General features: G+C 35.6%; 3 protein-coding genes across 10 annotated transcripts in view; 1 reads left to right on the top strand and 2 right to left on the bottom strand.

Annotated features, from left to right (window-relative positions):
- Window positions 1-1,183: 1,183 nt before the first annotated feature.
- On the bottom strand, window positions 1,184-5,147 carry LOC106654394 (RCC1 and BTB domain-containing protein 1-like). Of its 6 annotated transcripts, none has more exons than XM_023458766.1 (11): window positions 4,941-5,146; window positions 4,290-4,693; window positions 4,006-4,208; window positions 3,770-3,925; window positions 3,411-3,672; window positions 3,217-3,344; window positions 2,878-3,147; window positions 2,656-2,780; window positions 2,490-2,587; window positions 2,275-2,405; window positions 1,184-2,180 (listed from the first exon to the last, which is right to left on the bottom strand). In XM_023458766.1, exons 2-11 carry the CDS (start codon window positions 4,375-4,377, stop codon window positions 2,040-2,042), a joined length of 1,602 nt encoding a protein of 533 aa, XP_023314534.1. In that variant the 5' UTR covers window positions 4,378-4,693; window positions 4,941-5,146; the 3' UTR covers window positions 1,184-2,039. The 6 variants fall into 6 exon arrangements, with proteins under 6 accessions (XP_023314534.1, XP_014229712.1, XP_014229711.1 ...); XM_014374226.2 differs by having other exon boundaries at window positions 4,290-4,615; XM_014374225.2 differs by having other exon boundaries at window positions 4,290-4,597.
- A 772-nt stretch (window positions 5,148-5,919) lies between these two features.
- LOC106654398 (protein lethal(2)denticleless) lies at window positions 5,920-9,546 on the top strand. Of its 3 annotated transcripts, XR_001339424.2 has the most exons (9): window positions 5,920-6,268; window positions 6,433-6,683; window positions 6,860-7,040; window positions 7,105-7,324; window positions 7,390-7,598; window positions 7,663-7,877; window positions 7,999-8,676; window positions 8,846-8,966; window positions 9,039-9,546. XR_001339424.2 is itself a non-coding variant. In XM_014374234.2 (8 exons), exons 1-8 carry the CDS (start codon window positions 6,226-6,228, stop codon window positions 8,867-8,869), a joined length of 1,821 nt encoding a protein of 606 aa, XP_014229720.1. In that variant the 5' UTR covers window positions 5,920-6,225; the 3' UTR covers window positions 8,870-9,546. The 3 variants fall into 3 exon arrangements, 2 of the variants coding, with proteins under 2 accessions (XP_014229720.1, XP_014229719.1); XM_014374234.2 differs by having other exon boundaries at window positions 8,846-9,546; XM_014374233.2 differs by lacking the exon at window positions 8,846-8,966 and having other exon boundaries at window positions 5,921-6,268; window positions 9,102-9,544.
- Window positions 9,547-10,115: 569 nt separating this feature from the next.
- LOC106654383 (amphoterin-induced protein 1) overlaps window positions 10,116-21,947 on the bottom strand; it is a 46,534-nt gene continuing 34,702 nt past the window's right edge. The window contains exons 3-5 of the mRNA XM_014374207.2: window positions 14,527-14,753; window positions 13,564-14,082; window positions 10,116-12,808 (exon numbers count right to left, since the gene is read on the bottom strand). Coding sequence (XP_014229693.1) covers window positions 12,431-12,808; window positions 13,564-14,082; window positions 14,527-14,753 — 1,124 coding nt within the window. The 3' untranslated portion in view covers window positions 10,116-12,430. The remainder of the gene's footprint in view (window positions 12,809-13,563; window positions 14,083-14,526; window positions 14,754-21,947) is intronic.

The following is a 21,947-nucleotide window of genomic DNA, read 5'->3' as shown; positions in this document are numbered from 1 at the left end:
TTGGATCGGGAGGCTGATATTTTTAGCTAAATTTTCCGATTTGACATTTACTTAGATGAAAAATTTGACCGTTGAACAAAAAAAACTATTTATTTTGCATTGATCCTCGAGTCCGGCACGGTAGACGTTGTGGAGCTCCTAAATAAATAAGTATTATACCATTTGAAACGCAGCGACGCTCTGATCGGAACATCTTCAATTTAATTGGCATAGCGACGAAGACTTCACGAGTCGGGAAATCTGATAATGAATCCGAGTCTGTCGCATTACGACCTGATTCGTTTGAGAAATCATTGTTGAAGCTTTTTGAAAAATTTCGCAATTCGAGTATTATGCATATGTGCGAGATCCTATTGAGAAAATTTTGCCGTCGATGGGCACTGGATTTTTTCTTCGAATGCCGATCCTCCGATTCGGTTTGATTCGAGCAGCTAATGAACAAATATTTGTGGCAAATTTGCTTAGAGACTACATACCCAAAGCTCGAGACGAAAATGCACATATTTGCAGTCTTATATGATGTTGCAAATTTTCCATAATATTCAAACAAATAAATTGAAGAAAAAATTTAATTCATAAATTTGCTGAGATTTTTTTTCATTAAATATAATTAACAATCTGCTTCAATTATGCATTACAGTAGTTAATAAAGAGTTCATTGTTCAACGTAAAACATTTTGGAGTAGGATTCCATTACAATTCATAAAGAATAATTCCTAGGTAACAGATGTGCGATATCAATTTCTGTAAACGCTTATAAGAATATCTCGCATTAGCTTTTTTGAAAATAAAAAATTAGTTTGTTGTTCAATTTTTTTTTATTATACTTTAATCTTACAAATGCATTTTTTAATTCATGTAAAAAAAACAGGTATAAAAGTAATCTTAACGACGATTAAACTGGTTTTCACATTTTTGCAGTGATCACTCCGCACGTGGAATTATGATAACATAATTTTACATCGTTACACTAGGATACTATAGTTATTTTACAATACAACATAAATAAAATCATAAATCACAAAATTTCCTTGAATTTTATGACCAACAATTTTGTCATTTTTTTATAATCAGAATAATCTAATAATTTCAGTTAAAAAAAAGTTAAAAAATATTTTATAAAACAAGTGTTTAAAGCATATAATTGGGTGAGACATGTTTTTCACGTATTAGTTGTACAATATTTTTTACATTTCGTGCGTAAAACGTGCTTTTTATAACTCTGTTAGTTTAGAAAAACTATTTTTTATGCACGTATTGTTAAACACACCCTTTATTTATTGAACTGACATTACTTTACATTTTTTCTAATTAAATAATGTTTCATATCAAACTATAGCTTACTTCAACATATAATCTTTCTCCTCTTGAAACTCCATCACCATATTCTTATCATGAATGCCACAAAATGATTCTTCCACATTGTGAACAATACGATACAAGTATTTTAGAACTGGATTCAACGCTTCCAGTATTATAAGTCTTTTTCGATATACGAGTTTTGTAAGAATTTATATTTTTATATTTTCAATAATTTCATCACATAAATATAAAGCTAATTATGTTACAAAATAAGAACTACTAAAACTATAAGAAACGATATAAATAATATATCGCAAAAATTAATTCATCGTGAAGTGATATGACACAAAATTATAAAAGTAATTAAAATATTTGTGGATTCTCTACTCGTTATAGTAGTATTCTCACTATTAATCATTCTCGTAGTATAAAAAATTTAACAATTGAATTCAATATTCATCTTATTTACAGCAGGATCTATCGAACACTACACAAACTTTGTAACTATAAATTTCTCTGAGTATTCTACATATTTCACTAATGTACACCAATAATTTTTACGGATAATCAAATTGGAATAGCTTTAACATGAATTCTTTCATTTTATCGTAGTATACGATACTTTTCAATAACAAAAAAATAATCAAAATCTAAAGTTACTTTGCAATTCATTAACAAATGGTGGTCCATACAGTTAGTTACATGAATTGGAATAATTAATTTTTTTTAGAGTGTAACTACGTTTTAAATGCCCCAGCATACGCAGCTTTCAATATAAATGTTTTGACAGTTGATTCATCTAATTTGGCAAAATTTGGAGTTTGGATCACAGCAGTCATATGATTTAGAGCAAACTTGAAACAAAATTCTTCCAATTCCTATAAATATAAAAATTCAGACTGATTTATCATTTTTATACACAATCATTTTATCCAACATACTACATTCTTCAATAATCAAATATTTACTTACTTTAGCATTATATTCAATGGCAGTACTGTAGAGAAATGCAACATTTGATACAGTAATTCCTTGTTTTATCATTTGAATGCAACGACGTTTCAATTGCTGTTCATAGTATGCATTTGCCAAATCCAAGAGTTCTGAAAAGTATGTTAAATTGATTCAATGTAAATTTAATAATCTCTTAATTAAATTTTCATCTTAGAATTCTTAGAATTATTTACCTAATGCATGTTCTGGAGGTAAATCAACTTCATTTGTATACAAGAATTTCAGAAAAGAATGATATACATCATATGAAAACGTTTCATGTTCAATGACACTGTTGAAAATAAAATTATAATTTCACATATGCATATAAAATTTTCTAGTATAAATTAAAATAATTACTCTTTGTTATTTTCAGACCAGTGCTCTTGAAACATTGATCTAAAATACTGACAACGAATTTTCAGTACAGCTTTATGTACATAAATTGGTTTACCATGAACTTTTATAGTTAAGTCACTTGTAGTCTAGAAAAATATAGTAAATATAGTTAAACGTATACTAAAAATATAGTAAGAAATACTTTTGGTACAATGACAATGTAATTATAATGAAAAAACCAACCTCATCATTAAATGCGTTTCTCATACTTTCAATAATTCCAATTTCTTCATCATCGTCCAAGATAAGAGGTTCATGCATAACACTGGGAGTACCATAGCATGCAAGTGCATCGTGCATATGTGGAAGTGGAGTTGCCATTGGAGTTATGACACTTTGTCCGCGACATTGCCCCCACATAAATATTTTTCCTCCTTGACACATTGCCACACTTATGTGGGTGTAATGTAGGGTCGCTATATCAGATACTCTCCCCATTTCTGGAATACTCAACTGCAAATAGGAATGGACAATTTAGAACATAATATTTTTATTTTATAATTTTAATTTAATTTTACTTACTTTTGTAGGCGAACACACATTAGCTTTACTACCCAATCCAAGTTGGCCAAAAGCATTACCTCCCCAAACATACAGTACTCCCTCATCACTTAAAGCTAATGTATGCGCATATCCACAAGCAATTTTTTCTAAAAAAAAGTTCAATGTAATCAATCGAACAAATAGTACATTATAGTTGAAATTTTATATTGTACCTATCACAACTCCAGTTAATCCAGTAACTTTGCAAGGACTTAATTGGTTAACGTAACTGCCAATCCCGAGCTGTCCCACACCATTGTAACCCCATCCGTATACTTCTCCAATATCAGTCACAGCTATAGTGGATGTTTGTCCACATGCAACTGACACAACTACTTTACCACTTAAAGCTGAATTTACTTTACGTGGTGCAGCTTGATTTGAACTAATTCCACTACTAACTTGTCCACAATTATTTTGACCCCACGAATACACCTAAATTAATAAAATTGTAAAGATTTAAATAATTATAACTATTGTATTAAATAAGTATAAATATTGTAGCATTATTTTAGTAGTGTAACATATTTACTTCTCCTTCATCAGTAATAGCTACTGAATGATGACTCCCGCAAGCAATTGATGTTACAATTTTATCATTCAGATTAAGGCATAGCGTTGGTGTCAATCCTTGATTTGAAGAACCATTCCCTAATTCACAGTATCCATTGTGGCCCCAAGAGTATATCTTACAAAGCAAAAATAGTTTATTTATTTTGCAAAAAACATCGTGATGGTATTTTAATTCTTTCAATTGAATTTATTTACCTCTCCTTTCTTTGTTAAAGCAAGAACATGAGGTCCACTCCCATAAGCAAAAGTTTGAACACCTTTTCCGCAAAGAATATCAATTTTTCTAGGGGAAAGCGTGCTTTGAGAATCTCCAGTACCTAAGCATCCTGCTGTGTTGCTTCCTAAAGCATACACTTCATCATCCTTCGTGACAATTAGAGCTTCATTTCCTAAATTACCTAAGTAAAAAGAAAAACACATTAGAAAAATCAAATTTCAATTCAGGAGGAGAAATTATAGTAAGAAAAAATAATACCAACCATAAACAACGACCATGTGTATTTTGGCAACGAACTTCGGCTCCAACAGATTAAAGATAGGCCAGTTTTTCAAATCAGCAGTAGTCATGGTTGAGTACCAAGGTCGTAGCGAACGCCGAGTCGTTTGTAGGTAGCTGTCGAGCTGTCAAGCGGCGAGCGATCGGCCTCTGTATGCCGAATACTCGAATGTGGATATTTCGAATTTGAAGGACACTCGATTGCCTTTAAGAACTGCCCATATTTACGTATCCAAACACATTTTTCTTTGTCGAGGAAAGCTTTGATTCTCCAGAGTTCATCACACGCATCTAGAGGTATAAGTATTTCTGGTTCGTCAAACATTCTGTTGTTATTGTATGCTCACGCAAATGTTTTCATGCAATACAAAAAATGAGCAAAAAAAACTAAAACAAAAAAGAACAAAGAATAACATCAGACGAAGATAATAATATGAGGTGAGATTGGCAAGGGGCAACGACCGCATTGTGTGTATACATCAATAAATGCGTATCACACTCTCGATCTGATTATTGATTGTTGATAGGAGACAAGCGAACTACTAATAAGGTATACGCACACAAAGCTTATTAAAAGTTATCGAATGCGATGTACAAAAATATAATCGCTAACTACGTTCAATTAATTTCGCACCTCACGTATCAGACACGGATGCAAATATACGGTTATAATGCAAGCTGATGGTGCACCGACGTATGCAGCAGAGCAAGAGTAAGAGTGGCCGACTGGTCTGCGAGCTGTCACTTTCGACCGCTAAGGCCTAGTATACGCATTGTATTGACCAGAACCGTGTTGAAAATTGTATATAAACACACTACTTCGAGATCCGAGTGCGCGCGCGGCTGTCGTCCATGCGCGGCGGCTTGCTAGGAAACTGCGTACATGCAATATATCGCCGCAGCAGCTGGAGCGATCGCGATTGTCGGCATTGTCCGGATCTATAATTAGACCGAGAGAAGTGGGTGTCTGCGGCTCATCTGCATTATATGCTTGTAGCGGACGATTCAAATGCGATCGATTCGTACTGCACGTGAGCTAATTAAAAAATATTATTCAGCAAAGAAACGCATTATTATTATGATATAATTTTCAGCAAGATGTATTTCTCTCTTTTGTCGAGTTGTTTATAATTAATTTTCTTAAAAAGAAGAATATTATTCATGTGCTCGAATATCTGAAAAATTAATCATTTTCCTGCACGAGAAGAATTTTTTGTCACTTGTACATTACACATTGTATGTGTGTATGCAATCCGTTTGAGATTCAATTATTCAATTAGATTTATATTGTTCCCGCACTCTAAACGATGCCTATGACTATTCAAAGCAACATAGAGAGAAGTCCCATACACTTATCTATCATCTGAAATTTGAGAGGGTCAGATAATGAAATTCACGCGCTCCCATCAAAACTTGAAGATTTTCTGTTACAAACTAACTTCGTTTATTTTATCGATTGCAATAAATATAGTTGAATTCTAAAAAAACGTTGGAGTGTTAATTTCGATATCCAAACAAATTGTTGAATCGAAAGCTTTTTCGTGGCAATCGTTCAACGTGTAGATACTACCAGGCACTGCCGGCGTGGTAGATACTAGATACATTGGCACTCGTGAATCGTGCACATTTAACGCTCGCGTAAAAAATGACGCCGAAATCTTGACACACGTGCGTGGCCTGTTGCTGTACTACAGATCTGAAATAGACCTCGATCTTTCGAAAATCATTATGCCTACGATCAGCAAGTGTGACACGAGGCAACAGAACTTTCTCAATAGAATTAAATGGTCGATGCTTTTCCCGCCAGATTCCGCCAAATATACCGCTTGGAATAACATTAGCCATTCAGTTTTAGAGACTCGATTCCATGGGTTGTAAATCGTGTTGACTGATCCAGAAGTATTTGTTGTACTGCTAGGATGGATTTTGTAAAATCTTTGACCGTTCGCGAAAGAACATCGAGTGAGTGGAGTTTCAAGTTATTTTAACTATTTTAATTTGTGAAAATTTACGTAGACATTCATACCTCTAATGAGGTCTTGAAATAAATTATGATTATCGCAATACTAGTCTTTTTTCTATATGATTTTTTTCTATTTCAACCTAATAGTTAATGAAATTCTCAGATTTAAACTTGGACTATGACGTTAGTTTATTACGATTGAAGTGCTTGCCGAAAAATCTCTTTCATTGGGCATCTCCAAACTTGACCACACCAGATCCTGTAGATAATCCTCCAGTTTTTGCTGGAAAATTTTGTAATGCACCTGGTTCCAAAAATCTTTTGGCCATTGCCAATGAAGATGGTAAAATTCTTTTGCAAGACATATCACATAGATGCAGTGATGATACACAAGAACTTCCTGAAGGCATACAGGTAAAATTTGAATGTTCATAAAAAAAAATTATTTTTTGATATTCAACAAGTTGAAGTGATTGATACAAATCAATATTAGCTTTTGTTTATGTTTTATTAATTTAAAAAATAAGTTATAAGTCATTTTATTAAATTCATACATTTATTTAATTATTAATTTGTGAAACAATTAATAGGCTCACAACAATGCTATATTTGATATAGCATGGATGCCCAAGGAAACAAAATTGGTGTCTGTATCAGGAGAAAGAAATGCTGCGCTTTGGCAAGTTAAGGATGGAGAATTAACAAAACTGTCAAGCTTTGTTGGGCATACACATTCTATTAAAAGTGTATCATTTAGACCTGAAGACAAAGGTATAAACAGTTTATATTCATTTGTACCGTTATCGCTTTAATTATGTTTGTGTTTTCATCACAGCTGTTTTTGCTACTGGAAGTAGAGATGGTTCAATTAAAATTTGGGATACTAGAGCTAATTACTCTAGTGCATCCAAGGCTGATGATACAATTAGTAATGCACATGTATCAAAAATGTATAGAGCGAGTAGAAAAACAAATATAAAAAATGTTGGTCTCAGTGTTACTACTCTTCAATTTCAAGATGATTTTAATCTAATTTCTGGTTCTGATGGAGATGGGTACGTTAGTTATAATAATAAGATAAAGCAATTTTAAAAATTTCTTATTAATAAAATATTTTTAGTGAATTGAAAGTTTGGGATCTAAGAAAAATTTACTCAACTCACAAAAAATTCCCAGTTGCTAAACATGTATTGTTATATGGAGGAAAAAGTCATACATACTGTGGATTCACATCTGTACTTGTTGATCCTTATGGTCTGAACTTGTATGCTAGCTGCGTAGACAACGTTATATATTCGTATAATTTGACTTCCTATAATCCAAACCCAGGTAATTTTCATTTTAAATATATTGTTTTATTGATGTAGTTTTTTAATTATTATTTTATTAATAGTTGCAAGATATTATGGGCATGGAAAAACCAATACTCCTTTAAGTTTCTTTGTAAAAGCTTGTTTGAGTCCAGATGGAAAGTATTTAATAACCGGTTCAAATGATAAGGCAGCTTATATATGGGCTACAAAAAAACCAGGATATCCTATTATCGAACTTACTGGTCACAGAGAAGAAGTAACTTGTGTGGCATGGTGTGACGATGTTATTCCTAAAGTAAGATAGCACATATCAATTGCTAAAAAATTAAATCAAATTGATAAATAAATATATAATACTTTTAAATTTGTGGTAACTCATTGAAAGGAAATAAATTAACATTTGTTTTTTTTTTTAGCTTGTAACTTTTTCTGATGACTGTTACCATCGATTATGGGAAGTAGAACCTGATCAAGATTTCGTGGATGATAACCAAATTGTAGGAATGTCTGTGAGATATCAACCTAAAACATCTAATTCACCGAGAAAATGTTCTGAACACGCAGACTTAGAAGCACAAGATACAATGCTTGGACAGACAAGTGAAGAAATAAGTGAGAACCATCATAAAGAAACTCATGATGAAAGATCATTACTTGTCGATGAATCATTAATCAATAACACAGTACCTGGAAGTAAAGAATTACGTGCCATTCCATGTCCATCAACTCCTAAAAATACAAGTCTTCAGAAATATATTATACCTGGAACTAGTAACGTACCTTCATCAAGTTCTTGCTCGAGTAGAGAACCCTTTTCTCCTACAGTAGGTTTGCCTAATTTTGTAATTGATGGAATAGCACCTCATCTTCATGTTTCACCTCAAAAATCGAAGGAAAATTCAAATTGGCTTGCACAACTTACACAAGCCAAACAAAAACGTAAAATTGTAGATACAAGTGAAGACGAATGTAGTAGTCCTAAAAATACTAAAAAAACACCGAAGTCAGTGAAAAGAAAGAAATTTGCAACTGTCAACACACCGAAACTCGACCGGAAACTTTTAGATTTTTGTGAAAGTGCTAAGGACTCAAATGTAAGTTTAAAACTTTGTTTCTAGCTCTTAAAAATGTACACAATAATGTAAAAATATCATGATTTTTTCTATTTTGGATTGTTGAACTTACCTGTAAAATGAATGTTTAAAAGTTGCATATTTATATTTAAAAATTTAAGACAGTTTTTATTATCTGTTTAAAATATAGCATCAAAAATCTTCATCAAGATAAATATTTCTAGAAGAAATTGAAGTTTGAAATGAAATTTTTTAGAATTATGGAATCAATATTCTATTGAAATTTTGGAGTTTAGAATAGTGTTATTTGGGTACTTATCTTATTTAATGGTTCATATTCTTATTTGTTATCTTCGAAATATTTACTGATGTTAACTTGTTAGATTTAGAGGAGTAAAATTTAACAAGTCACACCTAGAACTGAAAGATAAATATAAATTTTAAAGTTTCACAGAGAGGACCAGAAAAAGGATGAAGAAAAAAGTGAAGATGAAAATGAAAACATACATCAAGGCGGCGATTGAAATCTCAATAATGTACAAAAGACAAACTCGAAATACTCCGAACAAATGAATTTTTTTTCGTGTTAACTCATTCGAATATTTAGGCCTGTGGTCTAAACGAAATTTTTAATTTCTACTAGAGATTCTCGAAATTTCAGGTATGCACTCAAGCTACCAAAAAAGCTTAAGAGTATTGAAGCTTAGTTTTTGATGTGTTAAAAACGTTAATGGTTGCGTAAATATCATAGAACTGTATAGAACGATTGAGAAAGACTTTTATGTAAAATCGAATACTCTATATTTTATACACAATTTTTACTATAATATGAATGTAAATAGAAATCGAATCGAACAAAATGTAAGCTTTAATAGTTATGCTCTGAACAAGTATTAATAATAAGAACTTTGATAAAAAATCTATTGTTATAAATTATTTCAAATAACTCCCAAGTGTGTTCTGGAAAAGGAAAGTAAATAATGAATAATTATTTATTTAGTAGAAACATTTATTAGATAAAATCTCAATGATTATACATGCAGAAGTTTTTAACATGCTTATTTAATAACACCATACGTCCATTACAATGAACAAAAAGCGATTAAATGAGATATATAATACGAAGCCAAAATTATTGCGTTCAATTGACTTTTCCAAACACAAGTTTATTGTGGAAGGTCGTTACATTAAAACTAATCTTTGAATTTTAATTAGAGCCAATGTAAGATTAAAGGAATCTAGACACATTCGAATAATCATGTTTATAAAAAAATATACTTTTACAGAAAAACAAACAATTTTAAATAAGTACTTTATATTCAAAGTATCACTTTATTTTGCCACTTTAAAACAATAAGTATACACAATGACCTTAAACAATGACCAATTTTCGTTCATAATTTTTCATCAATGAACTTGATTAATAAAATTTTATTTAAAAATAAATATCATAAAATGATGGAATTATGATAATATAAAAGCCGCATCATATTTCTAATTTAAACTAAAAAAATTGCCAGAAAAATATAAATGCATAAGCATTTTTCAGTTCTGACCAAAATTGTACGAACATACAAATATATATTAACATCATACACATATTTTCGTAATGGAATAAAAGTTTTTACTCTAAAGTATATATTTAAAATTAAGTATTGTTTTAAAATTAAGAAATTACTATTTTATTGCAATAAAAAGTTGAATTTACGAATAATTTGTATACATCTTAAGCTAATTTCATATCTTAAATTCTTATACACTAATGACTATTATCCAATTACATTTTGCTTTATAGATATCGATTTTTCCCTAAAAATGTTATTTTTCAATTTAATTATCAATATTAGAATATTGTTTAACCAAATCAAACTGTTAACAATTTAGTAGAACAATTTAATCAGTTAATTTATGAAATAGTAGTCATATTCGGTCCAATGAGCAGAAACAAATATACATGAACTTTTCTGTTTGCACGATCGACAAAAGCAATCTTTTTAATTTACAATCATGTTTTTTGAAAGAATTTTGTAACCATTAATGAAACAATTTTAATACATTTTTCGAAATCATATTGAATTTATCATTCGTAATATTCTATGATCTAAATATTAATTTAAATGAGGGATTTATATAATATTTTTTTATACAACAAGAAACATTAACATATAAGTATATCGAAGTAGCGTTATAAATATATTGAAAGTACTTTTATTATAATATTTACACGTTCGCATGGATATGTCCAAAGTGCGCTTATAATAAGCGCTTTAAAGTTAATAAAACATTATTTTTTAATACTTTAGATGTTTTTGTTCATTGGTCAGTAATGACTCACTACTTCAAAGCTTAAAAAGAAAGTTGTCAAATGATTTTTATAATTTGATTGAGTATTAATTTTTTTTTAATTATTACAATGTATACAATTAGTACAAAAAAGTATTTCAATAATTTAAAAAAAAATGACGATACAAAATTTGTCGATGCTACAGCATTACTTTGATACTCGGTTATCCATATTTCTTTAAAACAATTGCACTTTGAACGTTTTTAAAACATTCGATGATTAAAATGCACCGATAATTTCACTCTACAATTAGCAAGCTATCGTTGTGTAGTGTACAATCGATTATACTATATTACGATGCAAATTAATTTTTTGTTCAATTGAAAAGAATATGGCATCAATTCAATCTTGGCTTGTTATTCATTATCATTATTTGTTAATTTAAGTAGAGTACTCCACTCATTAAATTATAATGAGAATATATTCACAAGTAATTGCAATAGGAGATGCGTAATGTACATAAATGCTTAAAAACAGCATTCACAATCGATAAATGTCAATATTTCATTTTAAACATTTAATGCAGGTACTTTATATAAAAAAGAAAAATTATATAATTCGAACATCAATTAAGTTGGTTAAAATTAAACTCAAATGACTAATTGTTTCTATAAGCTTGCGAATAAATAACAAATTTTATATTTCACATCTACTGAAATGTAAAAAAATTGCATTTAAATTATGCATATTATTACGCGTTAAAAAAGTTGTATTTCAATTTCACGATACAAAATTGAAAAACCTTGCTAATGATAAATGTCGTATCAAAAATCGTTATATTAAAATGCTCGAATCATAATTCGAAGAGAGGGAGAGCACGCGCTCTTTCATAAAAAATTCACGACCTTTTTGTTCTTCCTCAATCGTTACAATTAATTATTATCGTTGGAATTATGGAAGTTAATTATTTTTTTGCGTTCAAATCAAGGTACAGTCTTGAAACGTGCATCATCATTGTCATTGCAAATGCGCACCATGTTGATTCTTTTTATCGATTAACTAAATCTCGCTGTGACAAATAATTTTACGCTCGTAAATATATTTGTTAGAATATAAAATTGATTGGTAACCAACATCTCAGCACTTGGATATACGAACAACAAGAGCGCAAGACTAGATGCAATATATTTAGATATATATAAATGTAATCATATATATATCTATCTTTCATAAATGTAATTCATATGTGTACGTATTTTTGTATTTGTTTACATAATATTTATGTATATTATATATATGTATAATAAACAAATGAGACGCGCGTCGCTCATGAGATAGATTCAAACTTTAAATGATCTAAGGTACATCACGTAATTGCGTTTATCTGCCAAAGCAGCACAAATCAATGATCAAATAATAGCAGAACCAGTCCCTATCACCGTCGTCGTACTCGTTGTCGATTTTTTTCTCAGCGTCGCGCAAGCCCTTATCCTACGGTAGATCGTGATTGAGCTTGTCCTCGTGCTGCTGCTTCTCCTCCTTGAGCAGGGTCTCGGTGTTGGCGCTGTTGGCCGGATTGTTGAGCTGCTGCTCCTTGAGGCGCTGTCGCTTGCCGCGCTGGCGCTTGTGCATGCAGCACAGGGCCACTGCGATGCAGGCCATGAAGATGCCGACGAACGAGCCGATCCAGATCCACGTGGCGCGCGCCTTCTGCATGTCCATGCGCTCCCTCTTGCGCGACTCGCACTCCTCGTGCTTCTCCAACCAGCGCTCGGCGAACTGGACGTTCTGGCAGCGCTCCTCCTGGCTCTTGGGGCACTGGAAGTCGTCCCTCATCCTTCCAGATCCGTCGTCGACTTTGAATTCGACCTTTAAACAATTTTCATAATTAGGCATTTTTGATTTGATTGAATAATTGAAGGTGGTGTTTTTTCATAGAGAGCTCGTGGAATTTGGTTTGGATTAAAAAATGATGATTCAATTGATAACATTTATAACTGAAATTTGATGATCAAATGGGTAGATGGATAAAAATGAATTGTTTTACGCTTTTTAATTAATCCTGAAATACGCGAATTTTCTTGCCATTTGCCAGAGATTAAATCATGCAGCTTCGTTGAACCAAAGTGTGGGCGACAATTCAAAAAATAAAAAATAATAAAAAATGCAATGAAAAGAAATTTTTGGTTCTAATAGATGATGCGAGAATGAAATATTTTCATTATCATCGATAAAAGTATTTCAATGCGTCGAATGAATTTACTGTCGTTACATAGTGTATCGCTGGAAAGCGTATACGTGTTATTGAATTGAAGAGGTTGATATTTGTGTGTCGTTCAAACAATGGCACATTTTTAGCTGACGATGTTTGTAGCTTGCATACACACAGACGCGTACATATCGCCTCAGCCCATATTTCATTCAGTTTGGAGAGTGCACGTTCGAATGTTTTCCGATGACGAAGGGGAAAAAAGGTATAAGTGGCGATCGACTGCGCGGCGCGTGAATTTAGCTGGATCATCAAAAGCTCGAGGCAGGTCGTGTACGTTATCGTTAGTAATATAATACATTACGATTACTCGTAGGCGCGCTTGCGCGAACTCATCAATAAACTGGTCTCTCACCTTGATGTTGGTCATCTGCAAGATCCACTTCTTGAAGACGTAGCAGTCGCAGGTGTTCTCGTCGAATTTCAGCGGATTGCCCGTGAGTACGAGCGAGGTGAGCGAGCACATGGGGGCGATCTCGTCGACGGTGACCCGACTGATGAAGTTGTGTGAGACGTTGAGCGTAGCCAAGGTCGGCAGAGGATGGAGCCTCGGCAATCTGGTGAGCTTGTTGCCGGACAGGAACAGCCAGGAGAGCGCCGAGCGCACCCCGGTGACGTTGAAGGTCGCGTCGGTCAGCTGATTGTCGTTGAGGTAGAGATTGCGCAGGAACGGCAGCTGGAAGAGGCTGCGCGGCAGCTCGAGCAGTCCGTTCTTCGAGAGGTCGAGCGCCTCGAGGTAATAGGTCGGCGCGAAGGCTTGGTCGGCCACCTGCTGCACGAAATTGTCCGCCAGGTAAAGGTAGCGCAGCGACGTGTAGCGCGCCAGCGTGTCGTTGTTCAGTTCGCGAATGCGATTCTCGCCGACGTTCAGTATCTGTAACGATGCAACAACAAAATTTCAATCGGGTTTTGTCTCTCTCTCTCTCTTTCTCTCTCTCTTGTCGTTCTTTTTTTTTTCTATATTCTTTTGCGCGCGGATTGACAAAAGCCGCTTACGTACGATTCATACCAGATTTTAAAATTAAAATCTCTAGCATGACCGCGCTCAGACCTTCAATAATAAAACGTAAAATTGCTTTTTCTCTGATTTCGACAAGAGTCAATCCTTTTTTTATATATCGACGACAGTTCTGACTGATAACAGTTTTCAATTTTTTAACTCTGAGCTTTAGATTTAAAGTCATCGATACTTCAGAGAAAATAGTACAAATTCAGCGTTATTAACATTTTTTTAAAACATCACAAATAACATGTATCTTGCGTTACTAATTTGCAATAGCCTACTTCAAAGGTACAAGAACGAAAATGCAAAACGAACCTCGATTGAGCTTTGCAGATTCTGTGGAATTTCGTTGAGCTTCAAGTCTTTACACGCAGCCTGAAGACGGTTATAGGGCCTTGAGTATCTGCACTTTTTGATCGGCAACTCAGGTTCCATGAGAATCATGCTACCAGAGCCAACTACGGCTGCGGAGTGCACAGAGCTGTAGCTCAGGCCTAGCAATACAAGCAGCATAGCGAGCCCCATCCTGGGTAGATTCATGCCTGCAAAAAAACATAAAACAGAGATTATAATTATTATTCGTTTACATTTCTTTTCAATTTATTACCACAATAAGTTAAATATTCGGAAATCGGAAAGTACAAATAATTGTATAATTAAGAACACAATTCAATGTATTCGCGAAACTTCAACAATATCGCGTGTTCTTACAATAATCAACGGTATTTATATTTTAACACCAGTCGAGGAGGTATTTTCATTAAAACCTTTACAAAATTACCATTACTTTCGGCAATATTATTTACAACGGATTAAACATTCCATTCCAAAAAGTTTCGAGTCAATCATCATCATTAATCACCGGGGGTCTTTATATTTTCACGAAGTTGAGTATTATGTTTCGCATAAGCTCGCGCTTGCGAGGGAAACTCCACACAAACAAACATTATTCCGAGGGAATCCAATTAAAACTAGCCCACAATCGCCATTATACAAATTTGGGCATAGCAACAACAAAGCTCTTTAGGGGTGACTTATGTATATACAACGAGAATCGCGTCTTCATCTGGCGCTCGGGCGCACGAAACACGCACATCGCATGCGGCGGCCGCAAGCTCAAAACGGAATACTAAAGCAACTGTTGTATGTACTAATTCTAATCCTAAATCCTCCTACCCGTGAGTTTGGAGTAAAGAGAGAGAGAGAGAGAGAGAGAGATAGGAAAGAAAAAGTAATGAACTCGTGAGCAGTATCGTGTAACTCCGCTTCCATCGCCGCACAGTGTAAATATAATATCACGACGAAGTATCAAAATTTCACAGCTCGCCAAGTTCAAAATTGAAATTTTCCGCTCGTCGCGCAGCTTTTGCAAGCAAACAAGCGCTCCACGTACTATATAGTTGTAACATCGATACGCCCGTGCGGCAGCGTCGGCTGAATGATGCGCGAAAGATACAGCAAGCCCATACACAGCGGAGAAAGAGAGTCATACGTGCGCGCGAATTTCTCGCGCGCGTCTGTATTTTATTGTAAATATACCGACACACGGTGCTTTTTTTCTACACTTTCGGGCGAACACGAGCGACGATGGCAAACTCTCGAGTATGCCAAAGCTGCTCCGATCCATCCGTGCGAGCGGAGCGAGGTTTGCCAAGAATGCCAAAAAAATCTCACGTACAGCCACCCACACACGCGCGCGCACTACTCTCTATCGTGTACATACGAATTTAGTGCGCGAGTGTGCATGTGCAATGCATTCGAGTATCAAGGCGTGTAAAATTATACGATCGCAATTGCAGCTTGACTGTAGAGAGAGAGAGAGAACGTCGAGTGGCTAAAGTTTCACCTTGCGGCGACGGCGGCGGCAGTTGTTGCGACGAGATTTTGGGCTATTCAAGCGCGCGTTTGCCTCGCGCGTCTAGGGCGACAGCTTTATCAGCGATATAAACATCTGCTATCAAATATATATAATATAATATTCTGGCTGTACAGACATATTTTCGTTAAGCGGCCCTCGTTTTCTATAGGTCGAGAACCTTATTCCAGCCGGCATTATACGACAAACAAGTTATATTATTCGGAAAAGCTCTCGAGATTGTGTGCCCGGCTACGTACTGATCCCCTTATCAAAGGCAATGATAGTAATCCCTGTGGCAATGCCAACTGGCGCGACCAAAAGTCGCGCGCTCGCTCGCTCGCTCGACGTTTTTACTTTTGTCCGCGTCGCTACACCTGCCTTGGCCGCTGCGACTTTGAAAGGAAGAAAAAGACGGCTCCGGCTAAATTTATTGGTACTTCGATATTTATGTAGGAAATATGGTGTGATTCGTTTCGTTGACGCGACAGATTTTTAATATATTTCGGGCACTTAATCAAGCAATCTAATATAATTACATTACTGCACGTCATAAAAGGACGACGCTGGCAACAAAAGCCTTTCTGACTGTATCTCTCACTCCATGACAAATACAACGAACGAAATCCCTTTTGATTGCAAAAGCAAGAAAAAAAAGGGCGAAAAAACCGAGCGAGCGAAGCCCCGTAGACTTTTTGTCCTACATACAATATAAAGTAAGTTTGATTCGGCATTCAAGTACAGGAAGACAAAATTTCACAGGAGGGCAAGCCTACGGAAGAGGTTTTATCCGGTACGGTGCAGCGTACATGCGGTCGTCGTCGTCGTGCACGCTATATTCCACCACCGGCGCAGTATAGTCCAGCGAAGCATAAAGTGTGTCCTGTGCCATATACAGAACTATTAGTGCCGCTCACGATTTCGAGAAGACGACGACGACGACGACGACGACGACGACGACGACGACGAAGACCATTGGGAGAAAAGAAGGAGGTAGCGAGCGAGAGAGAGAGAGAGAGAGGGAGAGAGGATAAGAGAGTTTTTGTACGATTTCGAGACGTGAATGATTTTGCAGTAGTGCAGCGCGCTCGCCCTGTGGTATATATAGTATTGGTGCGGCTTCACGTGATTTATACACGTACATCGCACACGGTTACAATTCAATCGAAGCGTTGGATTGAAAAAATCGGCTTTGCGCAGCACTAGAAAATTACGTCGTGTACATAAGAGTTCTTATTGATATTATTTTCCTTCGTGTCTCCCCCACCAAACTCGCAGCTCGCCTCGCGGGGTCAAAGTACGATTATTATGTACACGTCCGCATATTTATACGAGAATGCGGCACAAATGAAATGACACTCATTTCTTTATCGCTCATTACACGTCTCTTTCAACCATTTCGAATGAAGTATACATTTCAATTGCAACGATTGACAGGACACGATACATCGATTGGACGTAGAAGAGAAAAACGGAGCACAAACTCGGGTCAAAACTCATTCAATTTGTTTTTGAATAAGTAGGCCAGTTGGCAAATGTCGGCCTTATTCCACCTTGCAGCAGCAGCATCAGCAGCAGCAGCGGCAGGGGCGGCAGCGATCGTTTCGTTTCCCTTTGAATCCTTGAGTTTGAGAGCATAAAGTGGCAGCTAGTGTTCTCTCTCTCTCTCTCTCTCTCTCTCTCTCGCTGTCTTTCTGTTCTAGACTCTAATGCGAAGTAAATAGGATTTTCTGCTAAAGAAAACGTCGACCATTAAACTCTCCGACGAAAGACAAAAGGAAAGTAAAAAATCTAGATTGTTGATGTTTAGCTGTTTAAATAAAGAAGCTTTAAGGCTGTAGGCAGCCATCATCAACCCTCTCTCTCTTTCTCCTTCTCACTCATTTACTCAGTTCTCTTTCTAACGTCGTCGTTTACCGCGGCCAAGAGTCTCCGAGCTTTGAATCGGTGTAATTTAATTAACTCGCCTTTAATCACGTTTACTGCGCTAAAAGTTTAAAAGTTTTCAAGTGTTTCCGTTTGTTTCTCGAGCCGTTGGCGCGCTTAGTGAGCCGGCACGAGTATACATATAAGTATTTGAGAAATCAGCCTCACAAATAAATTCAGCGAGCTGTACCGCGTTAACGTTCCCGCAACGATTGATTGTTGTTCATGGAAATATAATCTCTCGGCAGTCGTTCCCGATAATAATTAAATCGATTTCGGATTCGAGTTTCCTCCTTCTCTCTTTCCCCAATTTCGTTGGCAAATTTTCAACATATTTCCTCGTTTACTTCCCGTGCGCGAGCGGAATGAAATGCAAAGTGAAACGGCGCAACGGCTCGAGTAATCCAACAGCTGCAGACATAGTTGTTCCGCTCGTAATGCGAATTGCTCTGCTTGCTCTACAGGTGACGATGTTTTCCGTAAACACACTGCAGTACTCCGATGCTTTTCTCTTTACTCGAGGCAAAGGAGATGTGTACTCAGTACGTTTTCAGCTTCATTAGAATCATTTTCTTTTTTTTTTTTCATGTCAAGCTCGAAGTTTTATGCAAATTTTTGTCTTTTAAAATCTAATGAAGATGGAGTGAAGTTGGACGAAAAAAGACATATTGCGTTATTGTTTCATTAAATCAAAAACTCTACCGTGTTTCGTAATTCATCGAAAAATATTTAAATAAAAGAGTGCGGAGTAGTTGAAGGATGACAATGCAGTGGCAGCAACGAAACGATTTTACCGGAAAAAGACAAGCCATAAGGCAACCCCAAGTCGATGACTAAGTTTCAAAAAACTGCTCGACTTTGGTGGTGCAGTAACTCGCGCCTCGCCGGTGCAGAGGATACAAACTTCATAACTCTTTTAGGAATATCGATCGCGCCGGGTCCGAAACTTTATACTCCACGCGCAGCTTATCGTATGCATGAATACATTTTCCTGCACGCGCTGTGCTGTATATAGCGTACACATGCAAGTTTTATTTCTGTCATTCTTATATGGCAGCAGAGCCGCGTGTATACGTATGCACAAGCGGTATTTCGTGAGAGAGAGAGAAAAAAAAAGAACCTAGGCACACCGGTGGCCGTGCACGAGCGCAGAAAGAGAGTTCAAAATGTTGCCGCTGTTTTTTCTCTATTATGATTGCATTATTCTCGGCGTTCTGTGTTTAAGAGAAGAAAAAAAAACTTTTATAGGAGCACGGAGTTAGTTCGGATGGTAGACTCGTAGTAGCAGCAGCAGCGAGGGAGGAGCGCGCGCCAGCCAGTATAGCGCGGGTAAAACGCGAAAAGTTTCGGGCTTTTACATCGAAAACCTCTGTCAAAGCGTTTTATATCCACTGCGCAGGCGGTTAGTCAAAGAATCGCGAAGCTTTAAACAAGATTCATGAAAAAAAAAAGAACGAGAAAAGAAAAAAAAATCGTTGCAGCATTGCAGAGCGCTGCTGCTGCTGCTGCTGCTGCTGCGCTGATTCAGTGCATCGAGATGGGATGACTGTTCCGAGTAATTTTTTTAAACTTCCGCGATTTGTTACAAGACCGAGACGCGCGCCATAAAAGTAGCTGAGCTAAGCTCAAAATTAACATTCTTATTTTCATTCCTTTTTTTTTACGCTCGCTTTAAAGTGTTTCGCTGCGCACTGCATAAATTATTGCTGTTAAGCTTGTCCGATTAACGATCAACGGCTTACTACTTTTTATTTAGCATCGAGTTCGTTCAAAGTCATACAGCTGCCAAATAACGGTACGATAAGTTGATGAAATAAATCATTTATTTATGAACTCTGTGCTGGATTCATAGTCATTGATTGATCTGTCAAAGCTTTATAATAAATAAGTCGAGAAAAGCATGTGTGATGCACTTTTCGTTTTTAATCAAATTTTAATCGGCACTATAAATTCCAATTTTAAAAATTTGATCCCATAAAAAAAAACTTTTGTTTACTCGTATTCCCTGATAAAAAAACACAACATTAACAATAGCCTAGTGACCAAAAAATGACTATTTAAAATGTTTTAAAATACATTATCATTAATTGGTCCGTTTTTGACGATTTTGCTGTTATAATTATTTTAAAAATATTTTAAATGACCTGAAATTGACAATTTTAAGCTTTTGCCGCTAGAGGGCGAGTACCTTTACCAGCAAATCTTCAAGTGACAAAGTGAATAAAATTGTATAAATACATCACAAAACTTTTAATATTTAATTTTCTCTTTTGTGTCAATTTTTTGGTGTAATTTTTGTGAAATAACTCGTATCTTTAATCTCCGGTAATTATTCCGTTTTGGTTATCATTAGTGATGGAGAGCGTACGTAACGTGTGAAATAAATAGCGCAAATAAGAACGTTCTCGTTCGTCACTGAACGATTTCACCCCCTGAAACTTCACACCAGTTACGTGTGTGTTGAGTGTACACACGTACACGTGGCCGCGCACGGAGTGCAGATAACGTATCTCGTTGACACTTTATGAGGCGTGCAAGCACGTAGTTAGTCCCGCGACAAACTCACGCGACCTGTACAACGCGCGACCGTATACACACAGTCGAGAGCCGGAGTACTTTTATAAGGTTAACTAACGGAGTGCTTGTACACCCATTTGCCGTACACCGGCGTATGGGAAAGGTAATGAGAAACAAATGAATCCGATAATTATTCGGATATTTCGTGAGCTAATATTGGAGATGTCAAACAAGGGGATAATTATTTACTCGTACGCCCGGGTCGTGCTTCGCATTTGTGTGCGGTAGCTAACGGCTATCGATATTGACTCGTGTTCTGCGAGATTTAATTAATAACTAATCAATCAACACGGTCCTGCGTGTATTTTCGAGATTTGTGCACTCGCTTTATCAAGTATCGATTTATCGTGTATGCAAAAAAAAATATACTCTTTCTATTTTTCAAAGAATTTTCTGTAAAATTGTGTGAAGGGAGCGGTAGTATGCATTCGATTTCTTTTTTATATTTGAAAAAAGGTGGATGTCGTGTAATAAAACACAGCACCCGAATTTCAACGTAAAAATATTCGAAATTTTTTTGACAAATTGGATCGAAGGTCCTTTTACTGCTACGATACATCCCTGCGAGTATCGTATATCAAAATGTGCACGAAAAATCAAAGTTTTAATAAAAAAAAGATACACTCTGTACCTTTTTCGTTGCCCATGAAAACATTCCACTTACCACCAATCTACTTATCTTGAATTCTAATTTCATAATCTCGTTTAGTTTTATTAACTAAACTCCATATTTTGCAGTGCAGACTTTCCATCGGGACGGCGAAGTAAAAATAAATTTATTCAGTCTTCGCTAATATAATCGCGTTGCTCGCGCGTCGAAGCTTTCACTCGCTGATTTTGTTAGCTATACGAGAGAAGTGTACAATGAATTTTCCCAAACTTTATGTATGTATGCACATATAAAAGCTCACTGCTATCTGTTTACCGAGTTCGAGTGCAGTAATGAGCTTTTCGTATACGTCGGAGCGAGTGTATACAAAAAAGCACCAGTTTTATCATTTTCGAGTGCTTGGCGAGTGCTCGATCTCGCGTGCTGCATGAACTTCAGGGCAGGCCAGATTTTCGTGAAAGTCCGAGCGAGAAAGGAAAAATAAATAACAGCATTGCATTTACGTGCCTTCCACCGCTCACACGATACATCAACGATGAGTTTTTTTTGCTTTGTTCAAAAACGTGTTGTTTCCTGTTGCGTTCAAATACAAGCAAATCCATTAAGTTATTATCCTACCGGTTTATAAGTGCACTCGAAAACTGATCGTAGCTGTACACGATGACTTTGAAATTCTTATTACGGTAACAAGCCATTGAGTAGCTTCTCATTATTGCGTTGCGCGACGAAAGCGAGGGTCGATTATTAAATTGCAGCTCATCGATTTGT

The sequence above is a fragment of the Trichogramma pretiosum genome, unplaced genomic scaffold, assembly GCF_000599845.2.
Source record: "Trichogramma pretiosum strain Unisexual culture from Peru unplaced genomic scaffold, Tpre_2.0 scaffold95, whole genome shotgun sequence".
NCBI lineage: Eukaryota > Metazoa > Arthropoda > Insecta > Hymenoptera > Trichogrammatidae > Trichogramma > Trichogramma pretiosum.
The sequence above is the reverse complement of the archived record's forward strand: the minus strand, read 5'-3'. Positions and strand labels throughout refer to the sequence as shown.